At 33.7% G+C, this 26,560-nt stretch overlaps 1 protein-coding gene, 1 long non-coding RNA gene and 1 pseudogene across 2 annotated transcripts; 1 reads left to right on the top strand and 2 right to left on the bottom strand.

Annotated features, from left to right (window-relative positions):
* Positions 1-648: 648 nt before the first annotated feature.
* LOC132760175 (uncharacterized) lies at positions 649-2,387 on the bottom strand. The gene is made up of 3 exons (XR_009629823.1): positions 2,235-2,387; positions 1,746-1,855; positions 649-1,423 (listed from the first exon to the last, which is right to left on the bottom strand). It is a non-coding gene; the product is annotated as an uncharacterized LOC132760175 (long non-coding RNA).
* Positions 2,388-5,365: 2,978 nt separating this feature from the next.
* LOC132760168 (uncharacterized) lies at positions 5,366-18,896 on the top strand. Its single transcript, XM_060752084.1, has 4 exons — positions 5,366-5,474; positions 5,803-6,080; positions 17,287-17,549; positions 17,738-18,896. The coding sequence occupies exons 1-4, from the start codon at positions 5,366-5,368 to the stop codon at positions 18,783-18,785; spliced, it is 1,698 nt and encodes a 565-aa protein (XP_060608067.1). The 3' UTR covers positions 18,786-18,896.
* On the bottom strand, positions 18,790-26,560 carry LOC132760169 (uncharacterized; annotated as a pseudogene).

The raw sequence follows: 26,560 nt of genomic DNA on the forward strand, positions 1-26,560 counted from the left end.
AAACAATATTAATGCAATTCATCTGTGTTGAGTATTCTGTAGCAAACCACTAGCTTGCTAGCCCTTGTAAGCCCAAGTCTCTCTCTTAATTGGAGAAGACTTGCAATTCTGCATTCCTTGAAGATTTTAGTATCAGAGGGGTAGTTATTACATACCATATACTTCTTTGGGTTTCAAATTACCTGTTTTATAATGTATTGAACCTGTTGACATTTGACCAAAAGTGAATTATCTATACATGTACAATACATGCAAAACTTAGGGTTTGCACTTGATGCAAAACAATTACATCACTGATACATTAATATACCCATTAGAACTGTTTCAAAATTGTCAATGTTTAAAAAAAAAAAACACCACACAATGCTTTTAATTTCTGTCCATGTACATATGTGTAAATGTAGTCATTGAAGAGCCGTCAAGAACTTTTCATCAATATTATTTAGATAGTGTCTGTTTCGATTTCAGGACAGACAAAATTCAAATGACATGCATAGTATTGAATATAGTCAATGCTTGCATATTCAAGCAATCTGGCCATTGCTGTTAGAGAATAAAAGTACACAGTGACACTTATTTTGCAGATGAACTCTTATGATCAAGCACTGCTATAAATATATGCCAAATAGTAGAAGCAAAAACAGTTCATAAGTTTAATAAACTTTTATTTTTACACAATTTATAGTGCACTGCTTAGCATATATATCACACTGATTTTCCAGTGGAAGAAAAACTTCAGGAAAGCACTTGGAATTATTATTAGTTATTTGAACAATGTAACTTTACACTGTGAATGTCTACTGATACAAGAATAAGAATATTTCCTTTTACAAATGTAAAGACTTTGAAAATTAACATGAACAAATTATCATAGAGTTATAAATCATATTCTAATTGAAAAATGTTCAGCTTGATATCAAAGCTTTGAATGCAAATTTGTGAGCTTATCAATGATTACCTCACAATATTAGTAGTAGATGATATATAATATTTTTGCTAATCTTTACTTCATAGTCATTTAATGTCCATAATGTCATATGACTATACTGTGATTCCATGAAAAACCTTATCTCTGGTGTGTTATCAGCTTTGGTATATATAGAGTATCTAGTTTTAATACTTAAAACTGCAATGAAATGTGGATATTTTACTCTGTTTCTATCATTGTGACATTAACATGTTAACAAGATCATAGTGTCAAACACCATAAAATCATACGCTTTATACATTAAGATTTTTGTGCTGGATGTCATTCATCTTCTTCAGGAAAGTACATTTGACTATTCTCAGTGGCTTCTATTAAACTAATATTTCAATGTAACTGTGTGTTCTCTGATATCATTCTCAAATTAAGGAACTGGAAGATGGTAGTTGCAATAAAGGTCTTCATGGACAAATCCTCCGTCATCTTTTCCCTTTTTATCTGCAGAATGAAAAATCAATAAATATGTTGTTACAAGTGTAAGACACTAGAAATGATATTTACATTACATTTAATAAGCTGGTCATGATTGACAGAAAAATTTCATATTTGAAGTAAATAAACATTAAAGATAAACAACAACACATAATATATAACAGTCAAAAATATTGATCTTCTTGAATGTGAAACATGACTATTTTTAATGTTTTATTTACTTATCAATTATCATGCAGTGAAATCCAAAAGTTATTAATATATTTTGATAATTGTTTATCTTTCCGATCTCAACTAAAAATTAATCAATTATTTTACATGTATTTACCTTTGATGTATAGATATTTCAGGACCATACGCAGTGCAAACAGTTGATAAATGGTCCATATTGAACAACTGTATATTCTATACTTGTCATATACCTCCTTGTCTATACATCTGAAATGGTTTAATCAAATATTATATTTTTTAATTCAATCATAATTTGCTAGGTACCATATTAACATGTATATATAATTGAAAAAGGAACAAGAATAAAATGGAAGGGAAAAAATATCCGAATTATTGTGCAATGTCCGAATTTTGTATAACTTAAATATACACTAGAATTAAAGTGTTTCTCCATTGTTTATTTTAATAAGTTAAAAGGTTTGAATTAATTTCTCACATCAGTAGTTTTAAAAAACAATACTAAAAGCTAAACAACTAGAATTCACTACCTGGTCAAAACATCCGAAATAATTGTCACTATCCGAAAATAAACTAGTTTTATTAAACTCTATAAATCCCTCGTTTTTCCGTCAGATAATTGACCTACCTGCATTTTTTGACCCGTGCTATCCATTCCTTCAAATCTGAAGAGGACCGAAACAAATTTAACTTCTATATCCCTCGAGTTCTTCGGTTACCTATATGCGTAACGGTAAATAAGTCTGCCGATGTACCCGGAAGTGGTAAATCAAAAGTGAAAGTAATCGAGACTTACGGGCCCTATTACAATGGTAGGATACTACGTCATCGCGCACCTGCTGAATGCTCCAACTTGGACCATTTTTTGTCGACTCGAAGGTAAAATACAATTTTATTATAAGAAAACGTAAGAGTATTAAAAAATCATGTAGCGCACCAAAGAATGGCTATAGTACTTGAGATAATTACAAATTTTTTTTATAGAATTATTGCCTGGTTTAGGCATGAAAACAGGATAAGTGTTTTTCTCTGAATGCTCCCACTCGGACTTTTCCCGAAACATATATGAAATAAGGTTGAAAACCTTCTTGAAAATTATTTTTAACGTACCGGAACATAAACCGAGTCATGTTTAGTTTACCCATTATTCTATATTAGTTTCAGAAGTACTTTTTTCTTAATTCATTTTATAAAAATGGACAATGCTCCCACTCGGACCTTAATATATATAATTTTTTAAAGCACATTGCTGTGTTAAGATATTATTATGTTTTCAAAATATCTTTATAACACGTTCATATATTCATACAATCAGTTAGAATTCAATGAAAATACGATACTAATATAAAGTTGTGACATATCTAATAATAACAGTCTCGTAAATATGTCTTCTTAGAGGATCAGTTATCGGCCTAAGAATAAGAAAAACAAGAGGGCCATGATGGCCCTGAACCGCTCACCAGAAACAACTGTTTTTCAGTGATTATAGAAATATTTTTTTAAAAAATAAACTTGTAGAAACAAGGGGCAGGACGTGAAGTGGTAGCACACTTGGTTCAAGCGAGCGAATTAGTTGCAAACTTGACAAAATGGCGAACACGGCGTGATTTTTTGAAACTGGTGAACTAATTTTGCCAGGCAAGTGGGTTTCTTTGCTATTTTGAAGTTCATTACTATGTCTATTCCATAATGCAATATATATGCCACACTCGGTTAAAGGTTTCAGTATCCTAGATTCTGTTTTGACGAAGTTATAGAAGATATAAATTGATCATGTAGATATTTTGAAATTTGAAATGTGACTGTTCTGGTCGGTTTTTCTCCTAATTTATTCGAATTTGTAAGTTTTGAACTGCATTTAACAATAACAAAATATGTTTCTGTCAATGCTGTACAAATGGTTTAGTTCGCAAGTCCGAAGATAACGTTCAATACACAAAAATATCTTGTTCAAGCACATTTTGGTTGCAGACTTATGCTTCGAGCATTTTTGGTTGCAAACTTATTCTTATTCTATTGAAATCCATAGTAAAACTTTGCAAAAGGAGTGTAGAAAGTTATATTTATTAACCTATTTTCAATGGCAATTATTTACATTTATTTTCTGTTACTTGTTTTTGTTATAAATGTTATTTATACTTTCTTCTTTTACAACAATTATGCACTTTATGTTTCAAATTACATGGTTCTCAGTTCAATACTATAATCATCAGTAAAAGCCTGCAAACCAAATAATAGCATATAGAAAAATATTTATTGGTACTTCAATTCTAAAATATGTCATCATATGTAAAATGCAAATGAAAACTACATACAAAACAAACGTATGTGAGAGTACTGTTGCATGTAAGATTAATTTTCATCATAAACATAAGGACATGTGCACACATACGATATTACTCGGCAAAATTTCCAAAGTTTATCAAAACCACAAGAAATGTTAATTTGTTTGTTTCGTATGTAAAGATCAGCAGTTGCTTTAGACATAAAGTATGTAAATGTACTTAAAATATTTTTACAAACCAAAAGTTAAAATAACATGCTTGTTTACAAGATTTCGGATTTGATGTACATCATATGTCAATTGGTATTCTAAAGGTGATTTTGATTATTAGATCATAGTAAAAATGATATACGATTGGTTATTTACATTGACTGATACGTGACAAAACTACTTAAAGTCATTGTTCGAGTAAGGGAATTTGGAAAATGTTTCGATTGGTCAATAATAAGGAACATTTTAAAGAAACATGTAAATAATGCCCTTGTGTCAATGTTAAGTAATAGAAAGAGCACCGAAACACGAGGCTATCTGATTTGTACGAGGGGGCGTAGCCCCCGAGTATTAATCAGATTGCCGAGTGTTTTGGTGTTCTTTTTCTTTTGTATCATAGTCAAACATAAAAGCACGTTCCCTGTTGTCACAATATGAAACCCCGGCAAAAATGAACCAATGAACGAACATCTGAATATGACATTTCTGTCGCTTTCCCTTTCTCTGCCGTCACAATATGTAAACCCCAGCAAAAATTAGCCAATCAATGGGCATGCTCTGGAGTGCGGGTTACTAATACCCGCACTCCAGTTAACGCACTGTGCATGTATATGTATACGATTTAACCCTGACACATTTTCAACAGAAAGGTCTCCAAACTATGATACAATATAGTTTTTGTATCCCTCGTACAAATCAGATAGCCTCGTGTTTCGGTGCCCTTTCTATTACTTATCTACTATATAATCAAATTTATTTCAAATCTTGTGGGTTGCAAACTTTTGTGTCAATAATGTGGCATGCATATTTTTAGCGAGGAATAACTAAATTAAATCATTTTTTGTTTTTAATATTATTATCATTATTGTTCTTTTTTGTGATTTGAAATAAATTTGATTATATAGTAGATAAAAACTACATTAACATTGACACAAGGGCATTATTTACATGTTTCTTTAAATTGTATTGTAAATTGTCTATAAACCCATTTATATATTTATATATAAATGCGTATGGTAGTAGTGGTCCGCATGGTAGCGGTGGTGATCAGCATGGTAGCAGTGGTGGTGGTCCGCATGGTAGCGGTGGTGGTACGCATGGTAGCAGTGGTGATCAGCATGGTGGTGGTGGTCCTCATGGCCGTGGTGGTGGTCCGCATGGTGGTGGCGGTCTGCATGGTGGTGGTGGTCCACATGGTGGTTGTGGTTCGCATGTTGATGGCGGTCCGCATGTTGGTGGTGGCCCGCATATTGGCGGTGGTCCACATGGCAGTGGTGGTCCACATGATTATGGTGGTCCGCATGGTGGTGATGATCCGCAAGTTGGTGGTCTGCATGTTGGTGGCGGTCCGCATATTGGCGGTGGTCTCCGCGTGTTGGTGATGTTCCCCATGCTGGTGGTGGTCCGCATGCTGGTGGTGGTCCGCATGTTGGTGGTGGTCCGCATGTTGGTGGTGGACATCACGCTGGTGGTGGTCCGCATGCTGGCCATGATCTGCATGGAGGTGTTGGTCCGCACGGTGGTAGTGGTCCGCATGGTGGTGGTGAACCTTATGCTGGCGGTCGACCGCATGTTGATGGTCGACAGCATGGTGGTAATGGTCGACATGGTGGTGGTGGTCCGCATGGAGATGGTCCGCATGTTGGTGGTGATCCGCATGGTGGTGGTGGTCCGCATGGTGGTGGTGGTCTGCATGGTGAAGGTGGTCAGCATGGTGGTAGTGGTCCACATGGTGGTTGTGGTCTGCATGATGGTGGTGGTCTGCATGGTGAAGGTGGTCAACATGGTGGTAGTGTTCCACATGGTGGAGGTGGTCAGCATGGAGGTGGTGGTCCGCATGTTGGTGGTGATCCGCATGGTGATGGTGGTCGGCATGTAAGTGGTCTGCATTGTGGTAGTGGTCTGCATGGTGATGGTGTTCTCTATGGTGGTGGTGGTCTACATGGTGGTGGTTGTACGCATGGTGGTGGTTGTCCGCACGTAGGTCAATAGTGTGTCCCGATATTTATTGAAATGTGCTTTCTCTAAGTTAGTAAGGTACGAGAAACAAATGAAACATTACTTTAGGCCTTGGGGAAAATTCTCTAGATTGACCTACAAATGAACCTTAGAATGATGCAATGCCCATCTGAATTCTAGGTATACAAAGCTCATTGACCTCAGATCTCTGTAAAACAGTTTATGACATTAAGACATTAATTTTTTTATATGCATAGCATGTACATACATGTGAACTTTTTTTCAAAGAGGGAGAATTTACTTTAAAAAAAAGAGCAAGATTTTTTAATTGACAGGAAATTTTGAAATGAAAATGAAGAGAGATTATTCTAAGAAAAACATTTAAAAATTTGACAGGAGAAAGAACGTGTCGCCCGCTCAAATTGGGAGAGTTCATATATGGAAACATTACAACATGAGTTATTTTCCTTTCATTATTAAACTATATTTTGAAGAAATACCATGGCCCAGGGCATTTTAGCTATAGTTGCTCCAAATATGACATGTATTTCCTCCTTTCCGGCGGGGAATTTTACTGTCTGTGTTTCCTTCTTGTATGATTGTTATTATTTTAACGTCATTAAAATATCCTGAAATCAATTTTCTATGGTTTTATATCATAAATATAATGCTTAAATGAAGATTTATGAATATTGTTTGTTCCAAAAAGCATTATTTGTAAAGATAATACCGAATTTATATTTCATAAAGGGAGGTAATTAGAAATATATTTTCTATTAAGTGTAAGTTGAAATCTTCAATAAACAATGAATGCATACATGTATATAATTATGAATATTTTATGTTAAATTGTTTTGAAGGTATTGACTTAGGTATTTTAAAGGTATTTTTATTATTGTATGCAGATGATATAGTGATTATGTCTGAAACAGAGGAGGGCTTACAAAAAGGTTTAAGATTATTAGAAATATATTGTGATAGGTGTAAATTAAGTGTTAACTGTACAAAGACAAAGGTTTTGATTTTAAGAAAAAGGGGGTAGACTTAGACAGAATTTGAATTTTTATTATAAAGGTCAGTCAATTGAAATAGTTAAAAAGTTTACATATCTAGGCATTGTTTTTTTCTGTTGGTGGATCTTTTAATATGACTTTTGAAATACTCTCTGGACAAGCATTGAAGGCGTTGTATAAACTTGACAAAGAGCTGATAAGATTCCCTTGTATGTCAGTTAAACATAAACTGGATTTATTTGATAAACTTATTTTACCAATTCTTAACTATGGATCACAAATATGGGGTTTACTTGATAGTCATGTTTTAGAAAATATTCATTTAAAGTATTGTAAGAAGTTGTTAGGAGTTAAAAGACAAACACAAAACAATTTTATCTATTTTGAACTTGGAAGGACATCTTTAAAAACAATGAGAGCTATTAATGTTATAAAATACTGGTTAAAAGTTGTTCAGTAAAGTAGTACAAAATATGTCAAAGTTGTATATGATCTTATGTGTAGAGATTTAGAACTTAAACCGAATTCAAAGTCCTGGGCTAAGTCTGTTATGATTTTGTTACAATCTTTAGGTTTCAATGAAGTATGGATTAATCAGGGCGTTGGTGATATAAATTTATTTTAGCAGTAGTAAAACAAAGATTAACAGATACATTTATACAAAATTGGTATGCAACTTTAAGAGATTCATCAAGAGCAAGAAGTTATGTATTATTTTGTGATTTTGGTTTTAAGTCATATCTGTCAATGGTTAATATTGAAAAATTTAGGAAATCTTTATCACGTTTCAGGACTTTTTCGCATAGATTAAAAGTAGAAACTGGTAGATGGCACAAACCTGAAGCAATTCCTTATAATGAAAGAAAATGTAATATTTGCTTAAAACTAGAAGATGAATTTCATGTATTATTAGAATGTCCACAATACAATGTTTTGAGAAAACAGCTCATAGATAAATATTATTAGAAAAAACCAAATATACCAAAATTTATTGAATTGTTAACATCTCAAAATGAAAATACATAAGAAAATTATCAATGTTTATCTTTAAAATGTTTGAATTAAGAACAAATGTTGAATATTCGTATATTATAGTACCTAGGAAGGTAAATGTAATGTTACTTAATTGATATCATTATGCAAAACCTGTGCTTCATTTGAACCTTGCTGTAATATGTTATTCTGTTCATATTAAAGCAAACTTATGACTCAAATATACAGTAAATGTTAAATATATGTTATATATATTTAATAACCTTGATAGTATGTTTCTGTATGTATGTATGTTTGTATATATGCTGTGTGTTCATGGGTATAATACCCACATGTATTTGGAATAAAATCTTGAAAATCTATATTTTAATGATTACATATAATGTGGACAAGCATTTGCAGTACGTATTTTGCATATTCCTTAATGTTTGGAAATTGTTTTAGTAGCATAATTATATACATATATATATAATTTCAATTGATAACAATCTGAAATATACCTTACATGATCTTTAATTTAAAGACTGTGATAAAGAAATAACTGTGATATTTGTTTTCTTATTTATTTAATATTGTTATTATAGGTATAATACGTACACATGATAACTTTCATACTTAAAATTGTCAAAGTTGTCAATAATTGTGATGCATGCTTTATGTGCCATGGTATGGCAGTACATTGATTTTTTACCCAGTTCATGAAAAAAAAAGAAAAGATTTACATGTTGTTCTTTAATAAACTATTCAAATCAACGGATAGAAATTGACTTCGATATGTTCATAAACGTACCATTATTTTGTTTTAAAATCTAAATCACAAGTTTAACAAACACGCAAAACATTGGGTTTTAAATTATTAACAAGATATTAAAGTCAGCAATTATTGAATAAATGCAGGCCTCTAATATGTGTACGAGTCCAACAGAATCTTAATCCAGTATGAAACTAAACGATGTATCATGACTTCTTTATAAAACACCACCATTTTTTAAACATCTAAACAAAACTTTATTATTGTGATCCAAACTGTCCATTTAAAGTCTTATATTCCTAGCTTTGTTGTTGGCAATAATTTTGAATCATCCCTTCGGATCCATCACAAGCCAAGTTCACCTTTTTGTATAGTGATCCTGTCAGTTGAAACTTTGCCATGGCACCTTGTTCCTGCCCAGCGACGTAATTCTTCATAATCAAAGAAGTGATCTCTGTAAAAAGAAGGAAAAGTTAATGTTGTCAAACACAGTAGACTATTTATTGACAAAATGGTGTAAAAATTGTCAGAATAATCCATAAAAACTTAACACAGCAATGTGCTTCCAAAATGTATATATTTGGCTCCGAGTGGGAGCATCTCTGAAATCGAGTCCGAATGGGAGCATTTTCCATTTTTATAAAAAAAAAACTTTAAAAAAATGACTTTTGAATAGAAATATTTGAAACTTATCTGGAAAAATGTGTAAACATGACTCGGTTTATATTCCGGTACATAAAAAATTTCAACCTTATTTCATATATGTTTCGGGAAAAGTCCGAGTGGGAGCATTCAGAGAAAAACACTTATCCCGTTTTCATGCCTAAACCAGGCAATAATTTTATAAACTTTTTCTACAATTATCTCAAGTACTATAGCCATTCTTTGGTGCGCTACATGATTTTTTTAATACTCTTACGTTTTCTTATAATAAAATTGTATTTTACCTTCGAGACGACGAAAAAATGGTCCAAGTGGGAGCATTCAGCAGACGCGCGATGACGTAGTATCCTAACCATTGTATTATTAATATAGCTTTAAAACAAAAATACTACACATTTGTAACGTTGCTTTCATTGGATAATCATAAACTATATACACCGATGATTGAACACCAGGATATCACTGCTATTTTACTTAATACCATTTGGTAAAATTGTCGAAAAAGTCAAGTTACAATATCATAAGCGTTGGGTGTTCATCCGTTAAAGCTTATGCCTTTTTAGTGGCACATATTATAATATTATAAATGCTCATTGTTTTCTTGTTTTAATTATTTTCCTATTGAACGTTTCCCTTACAGTTTCTTTTTTGTTTTCCTTGATATTATTACAGCCCGTTTGCCGTACTAAATAAGTACAAAATTACTTTTAAACATGTCATAGTAATTCGGTTTTACTGGCTGTGTCGGTGCCGCTGTAATTGGCACTCATGTATGTTTTTTATTCAAACTATTTTAAGTGAAACAAACTGGGAAGGCGTGATATTTTCAATTTAAATTCGCAGTATAAAACAAAATACAGTAACAAGATGGTACGAACGTATACATTTTGCGTGTGAACGCTGCATTTTTTTTGTTTTGTTTGTTTGGATTTTTACGGCACGTCAACACATTACTGGCCATATCGTGCCGACGCTGCATTAAACCGCTTTTTAAATTGGTTTTGATACAGTGTAATTTTGATACATACATGTGATGTGAATTTTCTTTATTTGTTGGACAATATTTTTACTTTATTGTGTTTTATGTGAAACCGACTCTTTTATGTCATATGGCATTTTTCAAGCATTAATAATGATTTTATGATCCTAAGTGCCCCTCCATACAATATTGCAGACACGAGCTGGCGCGTGAATGGAGTCAGCGACGTTCCGTAACCTTCCTCAAATGAATTAACCAAAAGTCCCTGGCGGGATTCGAATCCACACGGATCAGGGACAAGCAGTTGTAAGTAAACGAACTTAACCACTTGGTCACCGACGCCCCTTATTTGATGCATAGAAACTTAAAAACTAAAAAGGAGCAGATGAAGAAAGAGAAACACACAGACTACAACTTAAATAGGTATTGGATAAATCATAATATAATTATATAAAACAACAACTATTAATAAAGAAGTGCACAAAACATGCATCATGCTCTGTAGGGATCGATTATGTGTGGCATTCAATACGAAATGGGGAGGTTAAAATTATTTGCCTCTTTTGTACTCTCGGATGAGTTGTCTTTCTTTGTATAGAAAAATCACATATATTTTAAAGATTAATTCGAATTATAAGCATAAATATTAAATTGTTATGCGTAAACGTAAATGCACGAGGAGAAACTGTTACAAGAACCATGGAGTTCTTATAACTTGTCAGGAGTTTTTATGATAATTGTCACGGAGTTTCTGGAAAACGCTACAGATTTCTGTGGAAAACTTTTCTATATACTGGGAGAATTTACGTGAAAAATGGTAATTTTTATTCTTGTCTTTAAATGGAGAGTTTAAGGTGCTAAACAAAACTGTTATAAATAAGCCTGCCTTAGGGATTCTGTATTTATCTATTTTACATATTGTATTATGTGTCAGAATAAAAATTTAAAGTCCCTTTTTATCGCCTCTTGTTTACAATCTGGTAGTTTTGAGAAAATTTCCAAATTACTTCCTCATTCCTACATATCTGCCTTTTCATTTGTGATCTTTTTCGTTCCCATACTTAATAACCTAATTATAATGGAAAGTTGCAAACGTAAAGCCCAGCCTGGCTAATAAATTTATACCCGATTTTTCAAATGTCACTAGCTCTGAAATTTTGACAAACCAATTTTTCAAAATCATTTGAATGACTGGTAGGTCAGTGTGAAGTTATTTAAAGGATTTTTATACTATGTCCAGCAGACAAAACCGTCTTGCGGTCAAAAATGCATATGTCACGCATGCATCTAGTGACAATGTGTCTTAAGCCATTGCCATGTGCCTTATATGAATAGCCATAAAAGCTTATATGAATAGCCTGGTGGATTGTGCATTTTACAGAGTATGTTCAGAAAGAGTTAATGGTCGAACCTGATAACGAACAGAACAGAACACAATTTTATTGTGATTTGTACATAGTACATCATCACTACAATATAAATACACGACTGTAAAGATGTCACGCTTTAATACTACAAAATATATAAACGTATGTTATACAAGAAATCATTTGATTAAAATGTGTGACCAAACATCCAAAATTTAAGTGTAAGTACTAACAATAGTGTTCCTGTAGATTTTAATATATATTTTTTCATAGAAATCTATGTGTTATGAAATATTTTTATAAAAATTTATCAACAGTGAAATTATGTTGGTGTCATTGTGATATGGTTGATTACCGAAAAAGTTGTAACATAGAATGACTCTGTTATTTAACACACATGGACAATATCCATAAACAGAATAGAATGTTCCGGAAAAAAATGATTTGCTATTTCAAGTTGGGTTTTTTTCGTTTAGCAATGACTTTGTGCATGCGCCATTTGCTTAAAGGGAATTTACTGCCATTTTTATTTCATACAAACATTTTGGAAGTATTATTTTTTTTAAAATCCAAACAATATTTTATTGCATAAGAAATGCATTGTGGCGCTGTTTAAGTCGCAACGATGCTAAATGTCGCACTTTCCGCTGATTGTCGCGCTATTGCCGCTAAATATCGTAGCCTCTAAATATTTTGTCGGTGGTTCTACTCTGGTACCCATTTATACCCAAAATAATAAACGGAGGGGCACCTGAGGTATTTTACTGTGCAGTATTTAGCACCTAAAACTCTTTTTTTAAAGATGAAAATGACCATTTTTGGCAAGTGTTTCTGAAGTATATACACAATTTTCCGACGAACTCCATGACAGTTATCACAAGAACTTCTGACAGGTAATCACAAGATATGAAATATGATAAACAAGATCAACAAGGAAAGGCAGCGTTCATTGAAGGCAACCCCCGCACGATCCAGCAACAAGAGCCAATTGACAAGTAGCTCAGAAGGACCCCAAAAACAGGACAGGGCATACGGCAAATCATGGGCAGATTAATAACTTAAATCATACATAAGAAGAAATAATTAGTAACTGATAAGAAACTCAAAGAAAACAAATAAATGATAGAATATGCCCATAAAGTCAAGGGCACGGGGGAAGGGGACAGGAGACCGGGAGGGTGGGGGGGGGAGGTAAAAAAAGGAAATAAAAACAAGGGGCAAAGGGGAAGATACCGTAGACGAAAAAACAACAAGGGACACAAAAGTACAGTATGAAACAACATAAGACATACATCTGAAGAACACAGAGGGGCGCCGCCTTGGAACGGTCAGCAGCATGAATACTGCTTGGGAGTTTAAACCGGTAAATGGTGCACCAAACCACACTCTTAGCCCCACCATGTTCCTTTAAAGCGGGACATTGTAAATAAAGTGAATCCCCGCCAAGTGAAATTCTAACAGTTGTTAAGGTTACAAAAGGTTAAATAAGTAAACATCAAAATGATTATGTAGAAACATACAAAAGAAAACCCAATGACCATAAAAAAGTACTCAATATCTTAAAGGAAAACAGAGCAACAAGATCACCTACAGGGGCCCGACGAAGCAAGACAGAAAACGAACATTAAGGCAATTCAGTCACTGTAAATGGGTTGAACACTTAGCATGCGGTATTGTATGTCTTAAACAAGAGGGCCATGATGGCCCTGAGGTCGCTCACCTGTATATAGGCCCAGTTTAAACCCCAGGGATTTTATTTGAATAAACCTGGGAGACACCCATTGGAAGATGTTTTATGATGTTAAGTTTTTACTACACACATATAATGAAAAATAATGAACCCCCCCCCCGGCAGGGCCAATTTTAACCCAAGGGCTTTTATTTGAACAAACTTGGTAAACACCCATAAGAAGATGTTTCATGCTAAACATCTAAGCTCTAGCTCATTTGGGTTTTTTAAAAGATTTTTTAAGTTTTTACTATATGCATATAGTGAAAATCAATGACCTTCGGGGCGGGGCCAGTTTTGACCCCAGGGCTTTTTTTGAACAAACTTGGTAGACACTTATTAGAAGATGTTTCATGCTAAATATCTTAGCTCTAGCTCTTTGGGTTCTTTAAAAGAAGATTTTTTAAGTTTTTACTATATGCATATAGGGAAAATCAATGACCCCCTGGGGCGGGGCGAATTTTGACCCAAGGGCTTTTATTTGAACAAACTTGGTAGACACTCACTAGAAGATGTTTCATGCCAAATATCTAAGCTCTAGCTCTTTGGGTTTTTTTAAAAGAAGATATTTAAAGTTTATTCTTTCGGTTGACATGGCAACCAGAGTTCTGCATGGAATTAAATTCTTTGAACAATTTTTAAAGGTGACAACCAAAGGAACATTCCTGTGAAGTTTGGATGAAATTGGCTTAGTTGTTTATGAGGAGATGTCATTTAAAGTAAAAGTTTACGGATGGACGACGGACGGACGGACGGACGCCGGACGAAAAGCGATCACAAAAGCTCACCCTGTCACTTTGTGACAGGTGAGCTAAAAAGTAGGGTCATATTCCCGTTTAATAACTTCGTATAACAGTCCCTCCCTCATTAATATACAGATTTGATTTTACCATGAGTCTAGTTACACCGCAATGGACAAGTACAAATGTTGCTGCAATGCAATGCAGCAATTGAGAGGCTCCGCGCAAAAAATGCGCTCATAACATATACCTTACCAAATCATTCCTGCGCACAGGTCATTTTCTTTTGAGATTAAGTGCTATTGTACATTATTCCGGACGTTTTGTAAATCATTTATATTGCATAATTATACTTATCGTGTACTAGAGATAAGAATATTAAATTAATTTTCTTTGGAACATTCAAAACAGTTCTGTTTTTTATATTTTAATTGTAACAAAAATACAAACAGTATATAAAAATAGTAACAATTAAAAGGGACTAATATAGTAATATAACATGCATTTTTCTTCATGTCAAATTAAAAAAAATGGTTTCTATAAATACCTGGGACTAACAGTAGTTTTATATTTCAAGTCCAAGATAAATACTGAAAGTAGAACACACACAGGAAGATGAATTTCAAAAAGCTTAAATTCGGGATTTTTTTGTAATACGCGTTAACAAAAATAATGGTACATTTAAAATCATAAATGAATTTGAATGTTAATATGGAGAAACATTATTTATCAATGGATAGAAGACTGTTACTCGAATATGAGACAAAAGCTACATGTACTTGGCATTGATGATGATTAAAGAGCTTTGTTAATTGATTTTAATGGGAGATCAATCTACTATTTTGCTTCAAAATCCTCGTCCTATCAATAAACCAATAACACCTACAGTAAAAACTGCAGACGAAAGTTAATCGGCAAATTCCACTCAAGCCACCATAAAACCGAATGCCTTCAAACAAAATAGACTCAAAAATTGGGGCTCCTAGTCGATGGTATTTTGTTACTTGGTCGTGTGGGGTTTGCGTTCATTGAACGCCGACCTTCTTTGTTGATATTGTTTCTCATATTTTACTGAATCAGCATCCAGTTTCAATATTTCTTAGTCTGTAAGCATCATCACAACTGACGAATGGCGTCTGAGTCGGAAATAACCATTTTGTAAACGAATGTTATTGTGGTAAGATAATTATCTTCAGGAAATTGTTTTCTACAATGAGAAATCTTTTTGCTATCAATCATGATTGGTTCATTGGTTTATTGAACGCCGCCTTTCCTTGTTGATCTTGTTTATCATATTTTGGTTGACTTTCTTTAGGGTTTCTGTTTTTCTCTATTTTAGTATCGTATGTAGAAATACCCCCCTATACAATTTAGTCCTAGTAAGATACTTGAATGATTTTGCTATAGTATTAGCAATGTTCCCGACAATGTGTTACACAGATTAAATGAATTGAATTGAAATTGTTTGATTTTTAAGGTAAAATATGATAAACAAGATCAACAAGGAAAGGCGGCGTTCAATAAAAACATTCAATGAAATACATTTTGTATTACTTTTAATCAATCAATCTTTCAACGTATTGGTGCAATGTATTAGTATATTACTCGTTATTCACATTGAATAAATTTAACAGTTTGTCATGATAAGTAACCAAATATGATTAACCAGATCATCAAGGAAAATATGATAAACGAGATTAACAAAGAAAGGCGACGTTCAATGAACGAAGTAGCCATGCATGAAACAAGATGTCTTTAGAAAAAAAGAATCCCTAAAGAATGCCCAACACGGCAAAATTGAAAATTTGCTGGCTCGGTTTGATTGAGACAGTTCATGGACGGTTCAGAACATTTTCTAGAAAATGCAAGTTATCAACCATGCCCCCTAGCACCGGCTTAAGCAGAATACGAATATGATAAAGAAACATCCGCAGATGTGTTTGTACAGCGGTTATCATTGAACCTTCAATGTGGCCAAGTAATGTCATTCAATGAAAATTGGCGTATTGTGGTTTAACTCGAAAAGAAGATCTTAGACCCAGCAGTCATAATTATGCTGCTGACCGTTCCAAGGCGGCGCCCCTCTGTGTTCCTCAGATGTATGTCTATGTTGTTTCCTACTGTTTTGGTGACACTTTTGCTTGTGTCCCTTGTTGTTTTCTCATCTATGGTAAGTATCTATTCCTTTGCCCCTAGTTTTTATTTCTTTGATTTACTGCCCCCTTCCCCCGTTCTCCTGTCCCCCTGTACCCTTAGTGTGCCTATTATACAATCATTTATATGTTTTCCTTATCAGTTACAACTTATTACGTATTATTCAATCATTTATTTGTTTTCTTTGAATTCCTTATCAGTTTCAAATCATTTATCATTTTAGTGATTGGCCTGTCCGTGCCCTGTCCTGTTTTTGCTGTGTCCGCCTGGGCTCCTAGCCACTGGTTCTTGTTGCTGGGTCGTATGGGTGTTGCTCATGTGACACAGGCGTGCTATTCCATGAAAGGCGGCGTATGGTCCCCAAGTAAAAGAATGTTTTGGCCCTAAACGAGAAAACAATGGGCGGAACTAAATAAAATGGTATTTTGAAAGGGGATCTGAGGTTATAAAGCCTGCATATCACAGATATGACGTCAAAAGACAAAATTAAAAAGCAGGCCACATATCCTTAGGGTGATTCAACAGTATTCAAGTTAGGAATACTGGAACCACCCAACAAGAAATATGCCGAATAGAAAGAACTAAAATAACACAAGCACAACAATTAGGTCGTGCTGAACGATCTTTAATGATCGGAAATATAACATCCCTGATTGAATGTATTGGGCGATTTTTTACGGCATCCACACGGCACACGGCACAAACAACGCTGATGTGGCGATAAAATAGAGTGAAATAAGAATCCCTAAAGAAAACACATCTGAGATCCCTTTGGTCTGAACCACAAAAGAATGCCCGTCAACGGAAATTCGCCACACAAATTCAGTGTATTTTTCAGGCAAAGCATGTTAATGGTCGTATTCGATTGGGATGTCTCCGTGAAGCACTTCGAGGCTCCGCCCACAATGCGCACAGAGTGAATTGTGCTCAACGAAAATGTCCCAATCAAATGGAAATGTGCTTTACGGATGATAAACATCTTCCGGTTTATGGCAAAATGGACAACAACAAAAGAAAAAGACTTACTTTGCTTGTTTCTTCGTTACTGGAAAGCACCGACGAAGATGAGAGTGCCGAGAGTGGAATGAAAGTGACTCAGCAGTAGCCGTGATCTTGTTTAAAAGGTTCAAGATCTGAAATTATCAGTAAAATTAAATGTGTAGAAACGAAAAATAGTCTAGTTGATCAGATACTTCTAGTGAGTGGTTAAAGATGAAAGATTTCCCAAATTATTCTTTAACCCAAAGTCTGTTTATTCCGATTAATGGAAGAATTGTTTATATTTTCAGAAAGAAAGGACCAGGTGATCGCCACAGACAAATAAACTATACTGAGAATGTAGTGTCTGCATTCACAATAGATGAAATTAAAACTTTCTTCAGAGTAAGCCGAGTAAGTGTTCAAAAGATTCAATACCACATTACTGAAGTTTGTTGCACAGAAAACATTTCTGGAATACTTTGTCGTCATTCCACAGGTGGTCGTGTTCAGATATCTTTAGAAGATAGACTTTTAATGCTTCTTTGGTATTTGGCCAGTTTAGACAAGTACGCAGCCATAGCAGACAGATTTGGTGTCAGTGAGAGTACAGCATCGTGTGCAATACGAAATTTTTTACAGTTTGTGAAAGAAAATTTAGTACAAAAAATGATTGTCTGGCCTTCTGATGATGAAATGGATGAAATTGAGGCCATGTACAATGATTTGAAAGGTTTCCCAGGTGTTGTAGGTATGATTGATGCAACACACATTAAAATCCACAGACCTGCAGTGAGGGGCATAGACTATTATAACCGGAAAATTTTTTATTCTGTAGTTTTGCAAGCTGTTGTCAGGGAAGATATGAGATTTGTGCATGTTTTTGCAGGATTTCCTGGAAAAGTGTATGATGCGCGAGTTTTGAAAGAATCCCCTCTGTATGAAACTGGACGTAGTAAGTGCAGAGAAGGACACATTTTAGGAAATTCAGGCTATCCAAACCTGCCCTGGCTATTAACGCCCTTTCGGGACAATGGCCATCTGACAGAAGCCCAGAAAACTTATAATACTGTCCATTCTAGTATCCGCAGCAAAGTTGAGCGTGCATTTGGTTTGCTAAATGGAAGATTTACAAGATTACAAAACATCTATCAAAGAGACATAAAAACTATAGTTAATACTATTATTACATCTTGTGTGTTACACAATATGTGTCTTGTTAATGATGATGAATTTGAAATTCAATTGTCAGATCAAGAGGACCAAGTGCCTGATATGCCTAATAGACTTAACTTTGATGACCATGATCAAGAATTTGCAGCTCTGAAACGAATCACTATTGCACGGAATTTTCTTTGAAATGTTATTTTATAGTTGCAGTAACAGGTACCATCAGGTTGCAGTAACTGGTACTATCGGGTTTTGATTTACAAACAGCTTGGAACTTGGGATCTTGTCTGGTTTCAATCTGTTTGACTTACAAACAGTATTATAAACTTTGTGAAAATTTAACAAATTTAAAGAAAAAATACATAGGCAACATTTTAGAGTACAATGTTAATTACTTAAGGTTTTTGATGTTTTTTTCTATGTTACTATATATGAGATCAAGAAACTTCCATGGCTTAGCCAGGTATTGCCATTCAAATCTTGTGGTTGGATAGGATCTGCAAAATTTTGCAAAAATGATACATTTCCTCTCAAATTACAAGCTATACAGTATTCTCCCAAGTGGAAAACTTAACATCAAAACTGCATGTATTAAACTTTTTGGGCGAAAATAATACACCTCATTCTTAAGAAATCTCAACCATTAACCAATTAAGCATGTTTAAGAACTTGATTGTTACCCTTTACTCATCACCACATTGAAAAAGAACTTATTTGTATCTGTGTAATTTTCAACATGCTATAATAATGAGATATGAACAATACACTATTTGAAGTAAGCTACCTTCTGACCTGGCACGGTAGGAACTTCTTGTGAAAGAGAGCATGTCTGACGGGATCTTATCTAATGTATTCACACACATATTTACAATCCCTACTAATTTGTTTGCCAATTCTGCAAACTCAGCCATACTGTTTAATGCATTTATGTCAACAGCAATATCACAGCATTTTAAAAACGGCAATTTTGAAAGAGTACATTTCAGTTCTTGTACTGATATGTTCTCACAGTTAATACATTGCAAGTATTCTAGTTTCTAGAAACTCAATACATCAATAAGGTCTACAAAATGATCCTTGAAAGTACTGTGATTTAATTCTTTTAGATCTACTTTCTTCAAACATTCAAGTATCCCATCATCCCATTCAAATGGACATCCATGCACTGTAAGTTTTTTCAACCTAGGCATACTTATCTGTAGGTCTGGCTTAGCCCTCAAAATGTTTGCATGCACTCTAAAGTTCAATCTGTTCAGATACACAAAATCTTTAAAAGTTTTATTTACAGCATACAACCTGCAATTTTCATCTACAGCCTGGACATATGATATGATTTTCCACAAGATTACTTTTGGCAGATAAAGCAGTTCACATCCTGGAAGTAAAATCAACAACAACTAGAACTCTGCGAGTCGGATGTGTCGCCTTGTCAACAGTATAGCTGTCAGCTAGGCATTTTCTTCTTAAACAAAGGTTATTTATAAACACTGCTCTTGCATATAAGTATGAAAATTAACAAAGGACAATAACTCAAAAATCATGAAGTGCAGAGTACAAGTTCTTGTGCACTGTACTTCTTCTCAATGAGAGCTATCATCCTATGAAGTGTCAAGTCCATAGCTTTTATAGTTTAGGAGAAATGGCCTGGACAAAAATAAAGTATGAAAATTAACAAAGGGCAATGACTTAAAAAATAAGAAGGGCAGAGTCATGATTCTTGTGCACTGCACTTCAAGTCATTGAATGAAGCATGCATACCAAGTTTGGAGTCAATCCGACTTATAGTGACTGAGTTATGCTCCGGACAAGTCTAAGGGGATACCGTCGACAAAAGTAGTAACCCCTATATGTCGCCTTTTTCAAGGCGACACAAAAATATGCATTATCTTTTAAAAACCCATAATTGCCCTATATCTATATTGCTCACAACAGTCAACAGGTGAAATAGACTTTCAAAACAGCATTTGTGCTACATTACTTTCAAAATCAAAAACATGTTTCACTAATGAATTACATTTATAAATGTACAGAGAAATTAAACCCCAGCACTTGTGGTTATTTTTCATTGATTGATTTAAATATAGCAATTTGTGTTGAGGGTTACCCAAATATTAATTATAATTAAGAATTTTATAGCTTTTCCTTTTGGTTGCCATGACAACCTGGTTTCTACATAACATTAAATATTTTAGTAATTCTGAATGGGAATCACTCAATACTAATTCCTGCAAAAGTTGGTTGATTTCAGGAAACATTTTTTAAGTAAATCACTGTATTAAAAAACCCTGTATGGTATCAATAATTTTCTGAATGTCATCTGAGAACATCTAATATCTGCTTAAAAATCTCATTTTTTTCCTTTGCCCTTTCATCCCTTTTTCTCTCTCTAGCTTCACTCTCTTGTCTTCGCCTGCTTTCACTCTCTTTGAGAAACTGTAGTACTTGCTGACCTGTATCTTCTTCCTGTTGCTTTTTCACATTCCTTATTCTTGCTTCCTTGCCTTTATTTTTGCTTGTTTCAGTAGGACCATTATCCACAGACTTAGTGAGTTCTGGAAATTTTAGTTCTGATGCTTCAGAGTGCAGGGATTCAGGTGACGAATCTGTTGACTTTGTGCTGTAACACTTGCTAATTTCACATGGAATATCTGAGCCTGCTTTCACCTTTGGGTATATATCATGCCTCTTGGCAACAATTTCTTCTATTTCCTCATAATATTGAAATGTTTTACGTTTCTTACCACTACTTGCATCGTTTACCCTGATATCTATGTGAGACTGCAATAAGCTTCTCCATTTACTTTCTACTTTATTTTGTGTGAAATTATAACTATTTTCTGTCATTTTATCAGTTATTATTTTCCATATATCTTTTCCCGCTGCTTTGGGTCCTCTAGCTCTTCTTCAAACTCCTTGTATAAGGAAATGAGTAAGAGAACTGCTTTCTCTTGGCCAATGCATGTAACTTAACTCCTCTGAAGAACCTAAAAGTGTACAAAATATAGGTGGTATGTTTTCCTTATAAATCTACTGTCCAACGGACATTATAAACATTAAGGCATCCTGTTTTATCAGGCAAAAGGTCATAAATCACTTAAAAAGTTTTCATTGTAATTTTTTCAAGAAAGTAGCTGATGGCTTCAATGTATAATTGCCCATAAGTAACATCTATGTTACATTACAGGTAAAAAGATAATGAGTGTAAAACCAAACCATATACATTGCCATTGTCGAGGTTTAGTTCTGATCCCAGCAAAATTTCTATGTCGTGTATACTTTTCCAACTCCAAAACTCAAGTACAAAAATATCTTACTTTTAAAATTAATTAGGGATTCCATCGGACATTAAATAAAGTATTTCATACTGTTTCAACTGAACACAAACTGATTACATAAATTAAAGACAGTTAATTATCTACTTGTGCACAGTCTTCACCTTCTTATAGAATATCAGTTAAAGGTATGATATATTGTACTTTTTACACCTATAACAATAATGCTCAATCTTTTTTCATAGACCTCTATTTAACAGTAACTCTTTTAAACCTAATGTAAAATAAACAAAAGTCTAAAAGAAGTAATTCGATATCTCAAACTGTTGTAAGGTCAAACATATTTTCATGACACCGCCATCACACGCTCCCAGTTCAAGCAAACAAAGTTTGACTGTTCATGTATATTTACAGTGAGCAGTGTTAAGTGTGAACAGTCGTGTGGGGAAAAGGTAAAAGAGTACATAATTTTTTTAACCGTAGTTTTCATCATTATTTTCCTGATTATAAAGTTTATTTATTCAGACAAAACCTTACTGCTTTTATCGATTTCTGCTTCAACCATGACACTTGTGGTTGGTACAGACTCTGAATGGCCTGGAAACAAAAGTAAATGCACAAATAAGATTAATTAAATACTGTAGGGACGAACAGACTATTCAAAAGCCACACAGATTCACAGGAAGAAGTAAGGCACTTCCCACCTGCTTTATTAATATATTTAAGTTTCTCTCCCACTTGGTAATTTGCCTGCTGCAGCCTCTATATACAAATGAACTTATTTATACAAATGGACAGTACCGTCCATGAACGGGCTCAATCAAACCGAGCCTGCAACATTTTCAATTTTGCCGTGTTGGGCTTTCTTTAGGGATTCTGTTTTTATCTATTCTATTTAAATAAGTTTTATATGAATGAATTGCTTTTAAACAACTATGTTTCTTTGTAGATGTTATAAAACTTTTCTTTCACTAAGATTATATATCACATAATTTAGAAAGTCAATATAAGGACATAATTACATCCTTTTGTATTTTAAGTTTATAGCTCCACAAATATTAATTTCATGTTATTAAGCATATAATAGGTGATTATCCTTCAAATGGATGTCAGTTGTATCATTTTATAACAAAAAATGAGAGACAGGGTCTTTAATACTGTAAGGGTACAAAGACAATTCCAGAGCTACACAGATTTTGTGGAAGCACCTAACTAGCCATGTACGAGACAAATACAGAACATAGCATCAATATGATATCCCAAAAGAATACTCAAACCACGCATTTTACAGCTGCCACCAGACTGAACACCTCGTGTACAGATATTTATAAACATTCAGACAACACACTTACTGCTATTATCCATTTCCTCTTCTGCCATGACACTTGTTGTTGATAACAACCTTGAATGACCTGAAAGCAAAAGTTAAAGCAGAATTAAGAGCAAAGTAAACCGATGAAAAGCTATTTTTTAATCAGTAGCATAATATCTTCAAAAACTTCGGTTCCACAAACCTAACTGATTTGTTCACTAAATCCAAGCTGAAGACCTAACAAACAACTACAGCATTACTACAATCATTTAATCTATAACTTTGAATAAGCATCAAAATAGTTTCTTCTATAGTAGACCTTCTGTTATGATTAGTTAGATGATCTTTTTACAATAAAAGGGTTATCTGTTATATTCTTACTTAATTTTAAATTTGGTACTGTTGGCATTGTGTTATATTTCCCAACAGGTAGTCATACTGAAGAAGAGGCTTCTTTAACTCAATATACACAAGTATCAGCAGTTTTAAGCATTAATATTGTGGCACATAAACCTCTTATCTAACCGGCCTTTCCTTTTATTTCATTTAATGGACTGCTACAAAGTCACAAGAAATAACAGTCATATACTGCACATAGTATCAATATAAGTTATTGAACCTTTACAGTACAAAGACAAACTAATGCCTCTATCTTGAAATTTTATGACTGCCTATTTTACCTACTACATTGGAAGCAATGATGAGAATCAGCTTAAAATCCTTGGTTTTAACCAGTATCATATGTTATTACAAAAGTACCAACCTGGAATTGCAGTATCTGTACCTGCTGACTTAGCTGTGGTTCTTATTTTTTCCATAAGTTCATTATCTGAAAAATAATCAAATGTCAGCTTCTTAAAATATCATCGCATTTGTTTTAAAAAGTGTGTATGTTAAAAAAATTGAAAACGAAGTTTAAGAGACACCAATAAAATTGTGCTTTTGTGAAACCACCTGTTTGAATGAGTGATATAACAAATCTGAATTGCTGAAATCATATATTTTATTTTTCTTGATACAGCTATTGTAGTAAGTGGACTGGTATCATTGTAATACTTCAAATTGGCAATTCATTGAAAACCTGGCTTCAGAATGACACTCACAAAAAAACAGGGAATTATCTTTAATGGTGCAGCTTGTAACTGAATATTATAGTGATAACTGATATCACCTGTTACCTTTTTGAATAGGTAACATCACAAACTTCTTCTAAATAGATGCTACCACTTCTCTGAACAGGTAATCTCATGTATCAGAACTAAATTTTAAAAGGTCTCAAATACAAATTTGCAGCATTTCAAACTAAAACATGTGCATAGGCAGACCAAGTCATACTTTTATATCCAAAATTATAATTAAAGAATGTTTGTTTCAGTGATTAGGACCCTCAGCTGCCTTCCCACAGTCACTTTTATCACATGTTCAACCAACACTTTGGCAGCAGTAGAGGCATATCCCTAATATATATATTTATATATATAGATTTCTAAATCAATATTTCAGAAGCAAGTCCTTCTTCTCAAATCACTTGCAACCAAGTTCAGCAACTGGTACTGACAAATTAACATATTATAGTAAATCTGAATTTTCTACCTACCCCCATTCTCTAGCTTTTCAATAGTTGGTATGCCAAGTGTAACATTCAGCTTAAACCCATCTGCATATTGCAGTGTAACAGTCTGCCAGTAACTGAAAATGCAGAATGAGCTATTATTAACTTGCTGGTAATTCAATAAAATAGATAAATACAGAATCCCTAAAGAAAGTCCAAGCTTGCTACCAGATTGTTGTGCATTATTGTCAACAAGACAATGAAATGATTTGAATTTTTAAGACCTGTCATTTTCATGATTAAGCTTAACATTATATCATGTTGACAAAATGCACAACCATCTGATGGATAGTGATGAAGCAATACCAAGGTATTTGCACATGTTAGATTTTTGTTAAGTGACAATTAAAAGCTTGGAATCTAAATTGATAAGTCACACTGCTGCAACTCTACTCAGACACAAGAGCAATTGGTCAATGCAGTGTTTGATACCCACAGCTGCCAATGCTTTAATCACATTTCAATGTTTTATTTTACCTTGTAAAATTTTTGATTGATGACTTTGTTTAAAAAATTCAAGTAACATGTACATATATGGTCTAATAGACATGGAGAAAATAACACAAACACAAATGAAATTAATAAAAAAAATATGTTCTTTAGAATCAGTAAAGCATGGCAACTGTGGAATCCCTCAGCTAATGCATTATTGGGAATATCTATAAACCTAATATAGACATTAATAAGCGCTTGGCAGTGTCAAACTAGACTGAAGCATGCATTCATTTACAAGAGGAACATGGAAATTATAAAATAGTAGTTATTTAAGCAATCAGGTTTCAATATGGTTTCATGTATTTACCTCATAGCCAGAATGTTGCTGAATGTTTTGCCAAGGCACCATTAGTCTTTCAAGGATGGACATCACAAGGAGACACACACCTGAACTACTCATCAATTGCAATTGAAAATACTAATGAAATACCATTTTAAATATCTTCTTTTTTTCATTTCATTTCATTTCAAAATGAAAAAGTAGGGATAATAGGGCTATTTCAGAAAAAAGTAAGGCAAAGTAGGGATCAAAAGAAAAAAGTAGGGAAAAGTATGGACCAGTAGAAAGCCTGCATAACTCTACACAACCCTGTCTCGATTACACATATATACAGGTAACCAAGTGACGTAGTTTCTACTATGATATGCATGATGCAACCGTGTTAATAATTACAAACTCGCTGGTGTAATGTAGTGACAGGTGTAATAGAAGCAAACTAGAGTAACTTCTTTAAATATTTTACCATTTATGGAGAACCTATGGATGATTTTATGCAACATGTTTTCCCCATTTAATCTATCAATAGTTGAATGAATTCTAGTGGAAGAGGCTAATATTTCTGGCATTTAATTTTATCCAGAATGAAACTGTTTAGTTTTAGGATTTATTATTATTTTGTCTTTTGATGTTATGAAAAAATAATAAGAGTAAATATTTTACGGCATATCCGTTTTTTCCTTTTTATCTTTAAATGTAGTTAAAATATATTGAACTGTATATACTTTGAAAGATTGAAGCAGCACTGTAACATCTAGCTTAAAATTTTAGCAAGCTTGAAAAATACTGGGTACGAATCTACTTGGTATGATTTTGTACATGGATTTTATCTTCTCCTGCAGTAATTACAACTTATTTTTACAGTAGAACGGGTTAAACCTCTATGACACTATTGACAGTAAACTGTATCCGCAGGAAAGGTTCTTTACACATTCAAATCAACTAAACGAACAAAAAATACCATGTCCCATGTTTCTTTGGCAAAACACCCGCCAT

Source organism: Ruditapes philippinarum, unplaced genomic scaffold (assembly GCF_026571515.1).
Source record: "Ruditapes philippinarum isolate M1 unplaced genomic scaffold, ASM2657151v2 ctg68_1_1_1_1, whole genome shotgun sequence".
In the NCBI taxonomy this organism is placed as follows: domain Eukaryota; kingdom Metazoa; phylum Mollusca; class Bivalvia; order Venerida; family Veneridae; genus Ruditapes; species Ruditapes philippinarum.